At 37.6% G+C, this 17,427-nt stretch overlaps 1 protein-coding gene across 1 annotated transcript in view; it reads right to left on the bottom strand.

Moving 5' to 3' along the window:
- The window catches only part of PLCB1 (phospholipase C beta 1), a 699,731-nt gene that overhangs the window by 103,223 nt on the left and 579,081 nt on the right, over positions 1-17,427 (bottom strand). The window contains 4 exon segments of the mRNA XM_032606422.1: positions 11,245-11,354; positions 12,368-12,472; positions 13,284-13,383; positions 14,972-15,136. Coding sequence (XP_032462313.1) covers positions 11,245-11,354; positions 12,368-12,472; positions 13,284-13,383; positions 14,972-15,136 — 480 coding nt within the window.

Below are 17,427 nucleotides of genomic sequence, written 5' to 3'. Positions count from 1 at the left end.
TATATTAGGAAATGGCCAAGAGTCATTTGGAGTTCAATGTTGTGACATTTTGTTATGTAATTACAGACAGTAGATTGCCTTATGATAACATTTTTAGAAAATGTAAGATGAGAATGAAATAATGACACATTGTCACAAGTGGCTTTTAATCTGTCCCCCCAAAGCATCTTTAAAACACAAGTTCCAACACTGTTTTTGGTGATGGCAGAACTTATTTTAATTCAACAAACAATCCCTGTTTACCTACCACAGCCTGCTCTGCTCAGAGCTGATGGTATTGAGATGTAAGGGATGAGCCTGGGGTCAGTGGCGGGGCAGGGAGCAGAGTGGGGGCTAAGGAACCTAGGCCAGTGACCTTGGCAGCCTGTAGAACTCACGATGCAGAACTCTGTCTTCTGAAAAATGGCTACTTTGAATGGGGAAGTTCTGGTATGTTTGTGTTGTTCAGTTACATCCATCAGGAAAAGTCTCCCTAGAATCATTATGCCAAGGGGAGGGATTTCATATTTTTTGTTCAGCAAGAGATTGCAAACTGGAGGCTTAGGGTCCAACTGGAGTGCACTGAAATGTTCTAGGGTCCAAATGGAATGCATCAAAATGTTCACCCAGTGCTGGAGATTTTACATTAATAAAATGGATCTCTTGCTTCAGTTGAAAAATCAGATTGGGCAACACTGGGCCTGCTTTCCCGCTCTGGATGAGAACGGAGGGGTTTCTGCCTCTTTAAGGACACTCCCCTGTGACTCATTTAAACTTTACCTGCCTCAGTCGTGTAGGCATTTGGGTTTGCAGGAGATACTTGAGAAGACTGAACTATCATAGATGTTTGACCACACAATTCATAAAGGAAATGCATTTACATTGCACAGGAGAGACTGAAGTAAAGGGAGTGCTGGACAGAGCACTGGGTCATCAGCAAAGTTACCCAATGGCCTTGGTCCTCTGGCTTGAGTACAGTGAGGGTAAAACTTCCCAGCCTCCCAGCCATAGGGGGCGCCCGTGGTCACCAAACTCAGCTGCCGGGAAAACAGGGACAGAAGGTGCTCCTGTTCCATGGGTGGCTGATCTTGCCCATTTTTTATATCCAGGCAGGTTTCTGGAAACAGGTGGGGATGAATCAGATTCTTCCCAGTGTGATAGCTGGCTGAAATTAGCCCTCTGGAAGAGGACAGGGAAGAAGAAACTTTTGATGTTGGAAAGCATGGAGGTGATGGAAAGCCAGCTTCCATGAAGGCAATACTGTGTGGCTTCTTTTTGGCAACTAGGCGTAATGCCCTGGGGGTCTCAGGCTGGAGGTGTATTCAAAATGAACCCAGCAAGCTTATTTTGTCTGTACCAGGTTTGCAGGCATTCCATGGGGCTGTGTGCCCTTGGGAAATCAAGTTCAGTCATTAACTTGAATCAAGATGCAAGAAATAGAAGCTCTGCTTATCAAGGGTATGTAAGATAAAGCCCTAACATTGCAGAAACTGATATAATGTATGAATTCAAAGACATTTTTAAAAAAATAGATAAATGTTGAGGAAACACACTGGCAAACACTTTGTAGTTACAACTGAGGATCAAGAGATCACCAAAGTTTGGTGCTGGATTTGAGGTAAGCTTTGGAGAAATGCTTGGTCCAGGGGTCCTGGGGATGCCTCCAGGCAGGGTGGCCGGCACCACATAACCCTGGGGGTTGCAGGGGCACCCTTGGCACTGTACAGTAACAGGTAGTCAATAGAAATGATGGAAATGAGCGAAATGGACTAGATTTCACGCAATAGGGCAAAGCGAGGCTGTGCCCAGACCTGGAGGGGGAGCTCCTGGGAGGGGCGACTGAATTCCAGCCAATTATTGCCTAGGCTGCGAGGAAAGCTGGGAAACTGACTTTTTGGTGCAATATCTCCCAATTTAAAACCACTGAGATGCCAAACAAAGCACATCTTCAGAGCGCAAGTGGTCCAGAAGCTGCCCATCTGTACCCTCTGCTCAGAGGAGAGAGTTTGCCTGGATTTTCGGGATTGTGTCAGTCAGCAATGTACCCAGAGCCACCGCTGGAAACGCAGTGGGCGGGGCCAACTGGTCTGCAGCCCCGCCCCCCCACCTCCCCCCGCCCCCCCGCCCCAGGGACCCAGCAAAAGTGGAGAGAAAAGAGCGGGTAAGGAGGACCCTGAATGCTGGGCTAAGGAATTTGGGGCTCCTTGTGTAGACTGACCCTTGTCAGGGACCTATTAGGATTTTCTGGAAACAGATTTTATTAACTTAGTGAGAATCTATAGTGGCAAATATATCGGACTGATGCTTAAAATATGTTGCTAACAAAGGGCAGTATATACAGATTTGAATTGGCTGTTCCCTATTGGAGATTGACCATAGAAGCAGCTGTAGATCACCGCGAGCCAGACACCGTTACATACGCCAGCTTCGTCGCAGCCAGACAGCGAAGGCAGCCGCTCAACTCCATTATACAGCAAAGAAGTCAGAGGCGTTATTAAAGTCTTTACTAAAGACTTGCTAGAAGCCACACCGTTAAGGGTGCGACTGGTGTTTGAATATATGTCAGTCTAAAGTTTGAATTTTTCTACTGCACTAGTTCACCCTGTATTCTATGATAATAGCAACTTAAGGAACCACAATAGTAACTTACGTTACTGCGGAGATACAGAGATATATAAATGTACAGACCATTCTCAAAGAGCTTACTCTGTTGCACTAAAAAGGCATTCAGGTATTAAAAATTAAATTTTTGATATCATCACTGAAAGGTTGAATAATTCCCACTCTGTGGATATGTGAGATGAAATGCAAAAACCAAATTCCTTGCCCCACTCACAAGCATCAGTGGAAGTCAACACTTGTGACTTGCTTTCTCCCCAGTCTTTGTCCAAATATTCTTTTTTATGTGCCTCAATGAAATAAGCCTGAAATTCTTTCGTATTGCACTGGAAATTACAATAGAAACAAAAGAACTAGAAATATCAGTTTTCTCAATTTAATGGTGAGACTCTTGGGATCCAATTAAACAAATTTCAAGGAAAGAAGGTTCAGAAATTGATATTTCACTTGCACCAAGTTTTGCTTAGCTGGGTAGAGAAAAATCAACTACAGCAGAAGTAGGTCACTGCCCTCCAGTGGCCAAATGAGAGCATTACACTATTTTTCCTTCAAAACATGAAACAGTGGACTTTTTAAAGCCAAGATTTTATAAAAAATAATATTTATATCCTTACTATATCAAAAATAAACAGGAGCGCCTTAAAATATAACACAAGTGGATCAGTAAAAGTATAAATGGAAAGGCCATTTTTACAAGTTTTAGAGAAGGAGGAGATGCCATTTGGTTAGTTGAAAAGATTTCTATTCCAGGCACTGAAAATTTGGATCTGATGATGAAGCAAGAGAGAACTCAGATTTCGGGAATTTAGTGGGGTGGTTAAGATGGTAAGTTAAGGGTCTTCCAAACACCAGAATGTGTTGACTGAGCTATTGGAGGTGTCGGTGTCCTTCCTGAGTCATCTAAAAAGTACAGTCCCTTCCAGGTAGTGGTTAGGATGACAGCATCTTGACTCAGATACTAGATGAGTGAGGGCAAGGGCAAGGTCATCAGTGTTTCCAGAATACTGAGGGCAAGACTCATAATTTCATCATGCAGAATTCCAGTCCACTCAGGACAAATGTGGGCAGTGGATGTGGCTTCATCAAAACTAGCCTTAAGAAAGAGCTTGCTTAAACACATGTACAACTGGTACCTTAAATTTATATTACCTGAATGAAATTAGATGATGTATCTACCCCACATTTCTAAAAATTTCAGAACATTTCTAAAAACTATACCCTGTATGTGTTCTGAAGCATTGAGGGATGAAGTATGCTAATATTTGCAGCCTACTTTGAAATGCATCAAAAATCAGTGGCAATAATAAAAGGATAGAGGGATTTATAGATGGATATATATGTTATAAAGAAAATGCATCAAAATTGGAATTGTGGAATCCAGGTGATTGATATATGGGTGTTCTTTTTCAACATCTGTGTATGTTTGAAAATTTTTATAATAAATTATGACAAAACTCTGATATTTTTAAGAGTTTACCAAAGTGAGTTAAAGCAAAAGACAGCTTTAAGGAGCTGAATACATTCATCTGTTGACTTCAGTTTTTGTCATCATATGTGTCATCATACAAAGAAATCATCAGCATTCACATGGTGTCTCTTTGTTGAAGCCTTAGTGACAGCTGCAAGTTACATACATATGTGTAAATTTTTATTACAGTCTTTCTCCAGACTTTAAGGACTATGAGAGCATCTGATTTTTCTCATCATTATATCTCTATATTGCCCAGCATGGTGACTGATGCAGCGTGTTAAAAAAAACTTTTATTAAATGAATGCATTAAGACATACACAGTTTGTTTCCTCCTCATGTATAATCAATAGACGTAGTATCAGTGACAAAATCCTGAAACTAAAGAACCATCTAAATGTTATGTTAAAAAATATTTTTGAATGAATGAATCAATGGGTGAAAAATATGAAGATGCTGCTCTTTCTGTGTCTGTGGCTAGAGAATCTGCATTTAGTTCATAATTGCAACAGCTTATTTAGAAAGAGATTAAAGGGTGACAGCTCTGCTGACTATTTTGTGTTGCCTATGTTACCATTCCTACCAGCTTTAATTTGTTGGAAATATTTTGATACAGTCTCCAAACAAATCAGCAGAAATGAATTCTTTGAGTTAAGCAGAAATCAAGGATTCCTCCTTTAAAGAAAACATGGGCCAAACACCCTTCACATTCATCTTTTGGAAATGTATCTTTTATATTAACTAAGCAAATTATTTGTCAAAGACTATCATCAATCACTCACAGAACAGATTCTGGACAATCCTCCAAGGAGAGTTTCTCCTGTAGCTCTTTCCAGGTTCCTGAGATTGAACTGACATTTTACAGTGGATGGAATTAATGGCTATTCAGTTCCATGTGGGGAGAGCCAGGTGCTTGTGAGAGACAGATGCAGGGCTCCAAAGCATTGGTTCTCAATGTGTGGTCCCTGGACCAGCATCATTAGCATCGCTACAAACTTAGAAATGCCAATTCTTGCTCTACCTCAGACCTACTGAACCAGAAACTCTGCGGTTGGGCCCAGCAATCTGTGCTTTTAGGAGCCATCCAGGTGATCCCGATACATACTAAAATCTGAGAGCTTTGCTACTCAAAATATGGTCCAGCCCAGCAGCGTCAGCATCGCCTGGAATCTTGTCAGAAATGCAGAATTTTGTGCCCTGCTCCAGACCGATTAAATCTGAATCTGTATTGAAACAAAATCCCTGAGTGATCCGTATGCACATTAAAATTTGAGAAACCTTGCTGTAAAGCAGAGTGAAAAACTTTGTCATTTAGTCATGCTTTTATAATCCCTATGGTATTGGTCATGGCATGGATTCTGGATTCATCGCTGTTTTAGGCAGATGAACCCAAAGCCCCTCATTAGAATCCATTGAAATTTTAAAAATTGTTATGGAGGAGGTCTGTAAAAGCAGTGGAATTGAACTGTTCATTTAGTAGTTTTAACTCAAGTGAATATATGGTCTTCTCTTGAGATCTCATTTAAAAAGACCCTGGTTCCTCCATTTATTGGCCATTGATACTAAGCAAGTCACTCTATCATTATAAGCAACTGTTCCCTCTTCTAAAAATGGGGACTATATGTTTGTGCTAGTTCAGGCCCAGTTTTACCCAGGGTATCCAATCAAAGTGCCTTATAAACTCCAAAACTGTGTAGAAATGAAAGGGACAGGGTCATTATCTAAAGGCCATTACCTAAAAGGCAAACTTTCTCTTCCTACTTTATTGGATGCTTTAAAGTTCAGGGATGGTGAGAAACTATTGTTTCTGTAAGTTGGTATTTTTTTTCTTTTCTTTCAAATTTTTATTTTAGATCATAGCACATATGTATTTGACTTAAACCTGGAATACCACACTTATGAGTCTTTGCAGAAAATAAATTCATGTGACTCCATAAAAGTTTTCTTTAAAATAACAAGACATTACTTCTGTGATATATGTGGCATATTTTTATACACATGCAAGTGAAAAGTTAGAATGAAATGGTCCTTGATCTATAATTTAAAAATATTAAAAGAGAAAATTTCTTAATATTTTTTATCAAACTATGGGACTATCACCATCATTATCAAGAAACATTTATTTAGTGTATGTATTTTTCTAAGTACAGAGGCTTTTTTGAGATATAATTGACATATAACATTATATTAGTTTCAGATGTACAACATAATGACTCCATACTTGCATATATTATGAAATGATCACCACAATAAGTCTAGTTAACATCCATCACCACACATAGTTACAAACATTTTCTTGTGATGAGACCTCTTAAGATCTACTCTCCTGGAAACTTTCAAGTATACACACGGTATTATTAACTATAGTCACCATGCTGTACAATACACCCCTAGGACTTAGAGCTTTTTTATAAACCAAAGTATAACCCCTCCCACCTCCCCAACTACTTCTAATATTTGTTTCTCTTTTATGTAAGTTGGTATTTTGCTAAATCATTATTTGAGGAGGAAGAGAATCCAAAATGACCACTAAACCTCATCTTTGATTTTAGTGCCAAGTTCTTGGACAGTGGGTAAAGCATCAAGCTCCCATCTTGGAAAATTTAAATGACACCCAAGGCCTTATTAAGTTTAAACACTAACTTTTTGAGAGCACCACCTTGGATTTTTTTCTGTTGGATTATCCTACTGGTAAAGTTCATACCATACCATAGGATCTTTTTCTTTTCAAATAATCAATCCCACTGAAGATGCCCACAGTGCCATACACAGAATTAGGAAATAAATTATTTTAGATAAATTTCAGTTCACTTATAAGAGCATATGAATCTGACAACTTAAAAAAGTAGGCCTGGGCTTCCCTGATGGCGCAGTGGTTGAGAGTCTGCCCTCCGATGTAGGGGACACGGGTTCGTGCCCTGGTCCGGGAAGATCCCACATGCCGCAGAGCGGCTAGGCCCGTGAGCCATGGCCGCTGAGCCTGCGCGTCTGGAGCCTGTGCTCCACAACAGGAGAGGCCACAACAGTAAGGGGCCCGCGTACCACAAAAAAATAAAATAAAATAAATAAATAAATAATAATAATAAAATAAATAAATAAAGTAGGCCTCTTGGAATAAATGAAATTTGAATACTACCAAACAGCTTTTCTCTTTTCAACATCAAAAGAATGTGAAGACCACTCACACACCTTCACTTGTATCATGAACACACAGGTGATAGAGGGCCAGCAGGCAGTGTACAAACTAGCCGAATAGATCCCACATATATAAACCTAACTTACTGAAGAACAAGTTCTAATAATATCCAGTGATTGAAAGGGAGAAATCTTGACATTTGATTCAACAGAAAATTCAATTCAAAGGATTATTATTTAAAGTAAAGGTCTTATATTCTGTGGTCAGTCATCCAGGTGACCTGCTACAGAGGACAGAAAGATGAAAAAGGGCTAGTCCTTATTAAAGGTTAGTAGAAAATTACAGTTTTGTTATTGAGGTAGTGAGATGTGGTGTAGTGTAGACCCTTGCTACTCAAGGTGTGGACCATGGAAGTGTTATCCCATCACCTGGGGCTGGTCAGAGATGCTGAGCCTCAGGCCCTAGTCCAGACCTATGTTATTAGACGGGATCAGCATGTTATTATGATGCCTTGGTCTGCACATTAAACTTCTAGAAGTGTTGGTGTGGAACATGAGTTCTGGAGCTAGATTGCTTGGATTTCAATCCCAATTCTGCTCCTTAGTAGTTGTGTGGCACTGGACAAGGAACAGAATTTCTCAGTGCCTCAGTTTCTTCATCTGTTAAACGGCAATAAAAATAGTCGTTAAGAAATACGGATGTTTTAGGACTTAATGTGTTAACATTAAAAGGCTCAGAATGGTGCCAGGTACATTGTAAGCACTCAGTAAAATGTTTCTGCGCTCCTTGATGTGCTAAAGACAAGTCATGTTCAAATATTGCATTTGGAATATCACATATATTTTGCAGTCAGTACATTGGATATTTCCTTTATTCTCTTTAGAGGTGTGTTTTATTTTATTATTATTTATTTATTTTTATTTTTTTGTGGTACGCGGGCCTCTCACTGCTGTGGCCTCTCCCGTTGCGGAGCACAGGCTCCAGACGTGCAGGCTCAGCGGCCATGGCTCACGGGCCCAGCCGCTCCGCGGCATGTGGGATCTTCCCAGACCGGGGCACGAACCCGTGTCCCCTGCATCGGCAGGCGAACCCCCAACCACTGCGCCACCAGGGAAGCCCTAGAGGTGTATTTTAAAAATAGAAAATAAAAATGTTACTGATGTCTCATTAGTCATCTCTATTAACCACATTAAACTATTAGGGCTGTGGAACATTTTTTTTTAAATTAAGAACTTTTGTAAAGAAAAATATATATACATAGAAAACATGCTAGAAGGACATACACCAAAAGTGTTAATAGTATCTGCAAGATTACTGAGAAGGCTTTTTGTTTCTTTGTTTTTAAACAATATTTTATTTAGAGAAATAACTAAATATTATAAAGCCTTTGTTATGATTCAGATTAGGCAACCTTCTATGACTTTACTAACACATCATCCTGAATTGTGACTTTAAAAGAGACAAAATAAATCCAGCAACTCAAATCTCTGTTATCCCTTAACTTCCAATTATATACTGGAATTATATATATATATATATTTGTAATTCTATCTACCTATCTATCTATTTCACATGATCTGAAACAAATGTCTGCTGTTCAAAGCATGGGGGAATTTTCAACTTTCCTACTTATTTGGTTTGCAAAGTACTCTATGAAGATAATTTATTAGACTGTTTCAATTCTGGGAATATTTTGTAGTCCAACAAAGTCTTTCATTTTCAAATAGAAATGACCTTTATAACTACCAAGTTAAAAGGATTATACTAAAAAAGTCTTTGCTGCTAAAATAGTGTCTCCAGTGCCTGCCATGTCCTAGATATAATTTTCTTTTGAGAAAACCAGTTACTTATTTTCAGTGGCCTCATTCAAACAAACTTACATTATTACAAGACAAGATAAAGGGCATACTGGTGTTCAAAGGTGTGAAATGACTTTCCTCTCCCAGCATTACATGGTAGGGCAAATGACTTTATTCTCAAGCTTTAAAAATGAGATCAGTTAAGGGTTTAGACATTTCAAAGGAAAAAACTGTATTTTCTCTATTGCCATATGGAATCAATGTGATTCAGTGCCTCTAAAATTATTTCTAAAATTGCAAATGTTCAAATATTCTTTGAGTTTAATCAGCATTACTGAAAATCCTTATGACCATCATTTTTAGAGAAGAAACAAAAATAATGTTGACCTAAAATTCTACTTCTGTATTTTTATAACCATTAGTATTACATTCTCCCCAAATAGCTTTTTTTTTAAAAAAAAAATTGAAGTATAGTTGATTTACAATGTTGTGTTAGTTCCAGGTGTACAGCAAAGTGATTCAGTTATACATATACATGTATATGTATATATATATTCTTTTTCAGATTCTTTTCCATTATAGGTTGTTACAAGATATTGAATTCTCTGGGCTATACGGTAGGTCCTTGTTGATTATCTATTTTGTATATAATAGTGTGTATCTGTTAATCCCAAACTACTAATTTGGAAGTAAATTCATGTCTACCATTAGGCATAATTTTCCAGCAGTGTAAAATTTCCCTATAATACTGCATACAACAGAAAACATTATTTATAAAACTTTCCAGTCTAACTTTAAATTTCATCAGAGAGGATGATATGTATTTATTGGTTCTATAGGATATGATGTCTGCAGTATAAATAAGAGCCCAGAAAATTTTACTCTGATGTTAAATATTTTTCTTTTTTACATTTCATTTTTTCTCATGTTCAATTAACTCAACATCTTAGATCAAAAATTTCTAAAATTCTATACAAAAAACAAGGAAATAATCATAAATGTGCTCAAAAACATATTTATGTGATGTTCCCTGAAGATCTGTTTAAAATAGTGAAGCACTTAAAATATCCAACAATAGGAGATTGGAAAAATAAATTATGTACATATGTATGATAGAACATTATGAAGTTATTAAAAGTCATGTAGAAGAATATTTTAAGGCATGCAAAATGTTTGCATTAGGTGGAAATAAAAGGTTAAAACACAGATCGTGAATATTATCCCATTTTATGAAAAAGTACTAATTGTGCATAAAAAGATGAGCTACATATATACCCCATATTTACAGTGTTATCTCTGGGTGGCTTGGGTGTTTGGATTATAGGTGAATTATTTGGGATTTTCTTTTCTCATTTTTATTTTAAAAATTTTCTATGATAAGTCTAGGTTTCTTTATTCTTTTGGAATAAGAAAAAGATGATTTAATAAATATTGTCAACTTTAACGGACTTGCTATTAGTTATAGTTACCCAAACAATTTTCAAGGTTTTCTTTTCTATACTGATAACTCTCCATTTTTCTCATGTTTCCCTGAATTTAACCTCTGAACATTCAAATGAAATATGAAAATAGCTAGTTTCTATCACTATTTGTAATATTGCTGTCATCTCCAATAATCATTAAATTCTATTTCAGTCTACACAGAGGCTTCATATTTTTAAACTTACTTCTATTATTTCTAGAACCTTCCTTAATTATTCTTTGCATAGTGACATCTAATTTAGAATAATACACCAATTATTTTGGGAATATGTATTATAATACATATATATACAGTAATAATAGTAGTGACTTTATGGCTCACACTACACACCAGGCACTGTGTTAAGTACCTTATGTATTGTAAGAAATCACAAAAGCACTTTGAAAACCCTGTACTTTAAATTAAAGACAAAAGAAAACACCAAATAACTTGATGATCATCTTCTTTTTTAAGTGCCTTATTCACCTTTAATCGACATGAAATTATCTAGAAACTTTCCCCTGAAACAGCAAGATGTGTACTGTTTAATGTGATCACAAAATAAGATGCTGGTGGTGGCCACAGAATGCCAAAAGAGAATGAAATACGAAAAATTCAGGGTGTCATATAGATGTTTTGGGAGATGAGGCTGAACTCCATCAAAGTGGTTTTCCAATGTGTTCTTTTCTTCTCCTGAGGGGTGATGTTATGTAGGCAAAGCCAGCAACAAGATGTGGTAATCATGCTTCACGCTGTGCCCAAAACTAGAACACCCTCTCACCTCTTTCTTTACTTCTTCTTCATCTTCCAGCGTCAAAGCTGCCAGTTGTTTAGCTCTCTGCTCCATCAGATTCACATATCGGATTGGATTTGACAAAGCTTCAATCACATCTAAATAGGGAAGAGACATTTTAGATCCAAAGGTCCTGGAGACATTGATTATCCACCATCCATCAATCCATCCATCCATTCAATTACCCATCCATCCATGCATTTGTTCATTATCTATTTACTTACCTATCCATTTACTGATTCACCATCCATCTTCCATCCTTCCATCTGCCCATATGACTATCTACTTATCTATCCAACATTTTGGAAATGGACAAGAGTGAGGACCCTTTGCTGAGCCCTCAGGAAGAGAGAACTCAAAGGAAGTCATCTCTGAGAGCCAAACTGGACAAGCTCCAACTCAGGATGCCTCAATACTCCAAATTTTATAGTTTATTTTTGAGTGTTTCATCCATTCCAGCAATGGCCCACACACCTGTCTTATTTGGGCCAAATGGTGTTTCATAATGGAGACATTTCACATAAAAAGACTGCTTTCCAAACTGTTGAAAAACTCAATGACTTGGCAATATGGGTCTCATTTGCACATGATACTATCTAGCTGGAGTGAGTTATAGCTGTCATCTTTGGATGGGGCATGTGCTCCAAGACTACCAGAGTCTCCACCACTCCCCAGTATCTTGCACTCAGGCCACTTGACAGTATAAGCATTTAAATTTATGATTCCTGGTTGACATCATCGTAAATTAATTCCTCTAATTTAGGATTTCACCCGTGGAAAGGATCAGGGTTCTAAAACTGGCTGAAGGCAAATTCATTGCACAGGCCTAGATAGACTGTATAGTATCAGGTAGCATTGGTTAGAAAGTACTGGGTCCATGAGAATCATATTACCCAATGGATAAAAATGGTCAATACTTTATGGGGTCTTAAATTAAACTACAATTTATTCACAAAGGCTTGATCAATTTACCTCTAAACATGCATACAAACATAGAGGTAATTCTGAGGCCAGAATCTCCTGCCTTTGTTTGGTCCACTTTGCTTTCCACTAAGTCACAAAAATATGGATGACCCCAGATGGAAATATCTTTTTGAGTTAGGTTGTTTACCTGCATATGTATCTGGGACATAGTCCTTCACCTCTATGTAGACAAAGAGAGCTGGCAGCATCAGAGGCTGGTTCCTTTCATTCCTCAGACAGATATAGTGATAGCCTGGAGGGTGACATCATACCACGCATCATATTTTCTTGTAACACAGGAACATCTATTTGACATGTGTGTTTATTTTAAGTGACTTTGGGTGACAAACAGCTCACTTCTTTCTATTTTAATCATATGGTTTTGAGTGGTAGGGTACTATTTTTCTCATCAGACAGGAAAACAATGTTGATGCTGATTATTTTTCCTTTCACCATGTTTATCCCCACAAGAGAGAATTTGAAACCATATGTCATACATTGAATTATTGGTCCAAATTTATCCCTTGTATATGATCTCTTGCCTTGGGGCTCAGCCTGCTTTGGACAATGGGATGTTAGTGATGTAGTACAAGCAGAGGCTTAAAATGCACTTGCAGAAACAGGTGTGCCCTTATGCATTCCACTGGGCTGCCATGAGATGTCTGGGCGCCACTGCTCCTTCAGCTGGGGCCCCTGAATGAGCAGATGTGGGAAGACCTAAGCCCAGCCCACAGCCTAAAGCACAGCTACATGGCTGAGACTTGCCAAACCCCGCCACCCCACAGACCTGTGAGCATGAAGATAAAACACTTGTTATAAGCCTTTGAATCTTCAGATAGTTTGTTACACATAATTAACTGGCAAGAGTTGACTTGCCTACTGATCATAGCATGTCACAAAAACATAAAACTGCCAGATTTAAATACATAAATTTATAGTCCTTTTTATGTAACAAAACACCAAAGCAACAAATGGATTCCTAGATCATTCTTTAACAATCATGTAAGGCAGTGATGGTTTTCTCAACAACTTTGATAAAAAGTTTCTCACCACGCTATCCATACCTGGTCGAATTGCTTGTACTGGCAAGATTCGGTGACCAATAAATTTACCTCCTTCTTCATAAACTGCTATCCTCAAACAGGCCAGAGAAGGAAGAACTACCTATAGGACATTAACAGTACATGTGGTTACAAGAAGGAGCAACTGCAAGAAAGAATTAGAAAGGTATTATTTAAACTGGCCCCACTTTTCCAAATCCAAGAAGTTTCTACTGAGCAAATTGATAAAAAGTTGGTGGTCTATAATTTAGATTTTCAAAAAGAGAAGGATTACCAGAGATATGGCTTCATCTATGTTTCCTCACCTTGTCCAAATGAGGAATCTGTTCAACAAATAGACCATTTTCTTTTGACATGAACATTCTCAAGGTAGAAATGACAAAAGTTCTATGTTTAGAGACAAAGAGCTGGTGGTTTTATCACTGTTTGAGCATTCACTATTATATTTTCAAAGCAAATTACTTTTATACTTTGGAGCAAAAGCAAAAATTAAAAAGTAACTTTCAAGGATAACTTTCAGAATGGGATTGATTTATATATTTGTAAATTCCCAAATTAGCCAAAAGTACTGCTCACTTTTTTCCCCCCAGTGTAAAACATATGGAGTACACATATCCCATGTCAAGAACATGAGGCCAATTGTATCCTTAAATATTTATTTCTTTGGTAACATAAACAAACTAACATTTATTGACTATTTTCAGTGTGTTCGATATTTTCTAAATGTTTTCAGTGCATTAGGGAATACTTATAATAACTCTATGAAGCAGACGGTATTATTAAATCCAATTAGCCTATTAAAAAAAAAAACCCTGAGGCACAGAGACCTTTACCATAGATATTCTCTCCACAAAAGACTGCCTTTGTAGATATTTTGGCCAGATAAAACCAAAGGGTGGGCTTCCCTGGTGGCGCAGTGGTTGAGAGTCCGCCTGCTGATGCAGGGGACACAGGTTCGTACCCCGGTCCGGGCAGATCCCACATGCTGCGGAGCGGCTGGGCCCATGAGCCGTGGCCGCTGAGCCTGCACGTCTGGAGCCTGTGCTCCGCAGCGGGAGAGGCCACAACAGTGAGAGGCCCACATACCGAAAAAAAAAAAAAAAGCAAAGGGTAAGTATCCACTCTACTTTCTACTAGACTTAGCATCTCCCTTTGTGTGTGAAGCATGTGTGAAAATGATTTGCTTTCTGGTGAAGGCAGAGGGAAAGCCCAGTTGAATATAAAAGATTTTAACTCTATCAGACAGACTCCAGACAAGCTACAAAGACCAGCACCAGTGGCTGGAGATTCTAGGGAGTTTAATTAATATACTTTTTAAAGGAAATATGGACTTCCTTTCTCTCCGCTACCATATTATTCCCTACTTCCCACTCTACTTCATTTGAATTATAGTGAAAACATATCATTTATCACTTGTATTATGAGAGGCTATGAGTTAAATTTATATCTTATTCTGGCCTTCCAAATGAGGTATCCTAGAATTAATTGATTTACAATGCAATTATGAAAAATCCAAAAAAGTAACTCATGGAAATCTTGAATAGCTTTTAACATACCTTTGAAAATGCTATTGCATTATTAATGTGTAAATTCCCAAATGAAGTAACCAATAATTCCTCATTTTATTTTTTCCCCAGTGTAAAACACCTAGAAGATGCAGTAACATCTCATATTAAGGACACTAGACTAACCTTTTTGAACACAATGGGTTCTTCTTCCCAGACAGGATTTACAGCATTTCCTTGTGATGTCTTTGTCTTAAATGCCTTCCTCCTTGTGTCCACAGGCAAACCAAACATATCTACTTCCACATAAGTCCCGACTTTCTTATCAGAGAGAAACTGACCTGAAATAATCTAGGAAGTAATAAAAAAGGAACTCTTGATAAATGAATAACAATGATATAAAAGAATACTTTAGGGAGGTACAAATGCTGATGGTGAATGTTGAACCATAATCAAAATAAAATAGAAACCAGAGTACAAATATGATTTCTTTTTCCGTTAAGGAATTTGTAGAGGAATACTGAAAATGCTGAGGTTAGAAGTCAATTAATAAGACAAAGTTTTATAGGAGGAAGTAAATGAACAAGTATCAAAAGTTTGATGAGATTATGCCTTTGCATTTGAGAGATACATCTATTAAATGTTAAAGGTTGATCTGTAGAGCCTTTATCTGAATATAAATGTTTTTCTAATACTTAAAAATGTTATAAGAGAAAAAAATTCTCATTTTAGCATGATTGTAAATGAAATTAAAAGGTCATTTAAGAGTACAAATTTAAAACATAACACACTAGAAAGTCTAGCATTTAAAAAACTTCCTCTTGTTCATAAAATTCGACTTGAAAGAGTGGTTATAACATCATGCTATTCCAATTCTCAAAGCTGTTACACTTTAAATAAAAAGCCACAATGATGATAAAAAAAATACTGAAAACAAATAATGACCTTAAACCATTAAGCCCAATTTATCATCACTCCTAACCTCACCTGGTTAGCCATCCACACAGTAGTGGGTATCCTTTGCCTAGCTATAAAATTAATGAATATTGTGGAGTTAAACGAGATTTTAAAATTACATGTTCATAAAATGTCTCCCACGTCTGCTTCTTTTTCTAACTGAATTTTCAGACTCTGAGGTGTCCTCTGCTTTAACAGAGAGGGGAGCAAGAAAGCAAGTGCTGATGGAGCAGACCCAGAGATCTGATCTGGGTTGTCTTGTTGACAAACCTTCACTTTCTGAGCTCTGGCTGGTGAAAGGGACAAAATTACCAAGATTGTGGCTGGGCCAGAAATGAGACACAGTGGCGGCCTGAGGATGGCCATCAGAGGCTGAGTGAGGCCAAAGGCAGCTATATGCTGATGTGGCCAGAGATGCCATACAAGATAGAGAGAAAGCCATGAGGAAGAGGCTGTCTGAATTTACCCCCGGACAACTCATTTCTCCTGAATGTTCTCTTTGCCTGGGTGCATGAGACCTGCAGGCAACAATCTCTTTGTTTAATTTCAGGTTCTTCTTAAGAACAACTTAGCTGACATTTTACAACATGTTTGAAACTTCCAAGTTAAGCGATGAGTCACATTGGGAATTCAGATGCATCAAAGATGTTGTGTACTTAAGAGTTTGATTAAAGCAGAGTCCTTAACTAAATTAATGACACTGAGCTTCAATGTTCTCCTCAGTAAAATAGGATGATGGAACACCACTGGAGCTCACAAGTCCATTTTGGCATGATAAAGTCTATGTCAGGGGTTCAAAACAAAGGTAGTACTAGGCGGAAGTGAGCCACATCCTGGCTCCAGATGTAATGTTGAAGGCAGGACTCAGCTGCAGGTCTCTGATGCATCACAGCCTGTCCATTCAGAGGACACTGACATCTCCAGAACACTGTCTCCATTCTGGACTCAAGCAGCAGTGTACACCTGCCTGGGACTCAACTGTTTCCCCTCAACTTCTCTATGTCATTGTTTATAATCTTGTCTCTATGTCATTGTTTATAATTGCTTACATTGTCATAGTGGAATTTTCAAGAAAAAATAAATATGCAAGCAAACATATAAAACAAGATGAGCTAACAAACGAGGACAAAAGATTATTATTTTGTCAAAATATTTTTAAGTGGACCCAACTATAACTACAATTGACAAGGATTCTAAAAATAACATTTTATCAGTGTGTGATACTTAAGAGTTTATCTTAAATTTGACAGGAATTAAACATCCTCTGCTGAAAACAATTTCCTAAACTAAATATAATCTTGAAGCTCTGATTCTGCCAAGTTCACTCTGCAGATATACAGTGCGAAATAATTTCAAATGATATCACTGTGAGACACTTCATTGCAATTTTATTTTTAATCATTGGTGTAAATAACATAAATTTTAAAGTAAAATGGGCTCAGCAAGATTAGGGTAGATATAAATTAGTGAAATTGTGACAGAGCATTTTTTTTTGCACAGTTTTTTATATGCCTTTAGTTTAGGGTCAATTGGAAAATTGAATTTATGCCCGATTAAAAAATGTTTCTTAGTTCTGCACTTATCCAGTTAAACAGAAAAGAAATGAAACTTTAAAATGTAAATGCAACTTAAATACAACAACCACAGGCTTATAGGATTCATGTAAAAAGCTCTTTATAAAAATG

The sequence above is a fragment of the Phocoena sinus genome, chromosome 15, assembly GCF_008692025.1.
Source record: "Phocoena sinus isolate mPhoSin1 chromosome 15, mPhoSin1.pri, whole genome shotgun sequence".
NCBI classification, from domain to species: Eukaryota; Metazoa; Chordata; class Mammalia; order Artiodactyla; family Phocoenidae; genus Phocoena; species Phocoena sinus.
The sequence above is the reverse complement of the archived record's forward strand: the minus strand, read 5'-3'. Positions and strand labels throughout refer to the sequence as shown.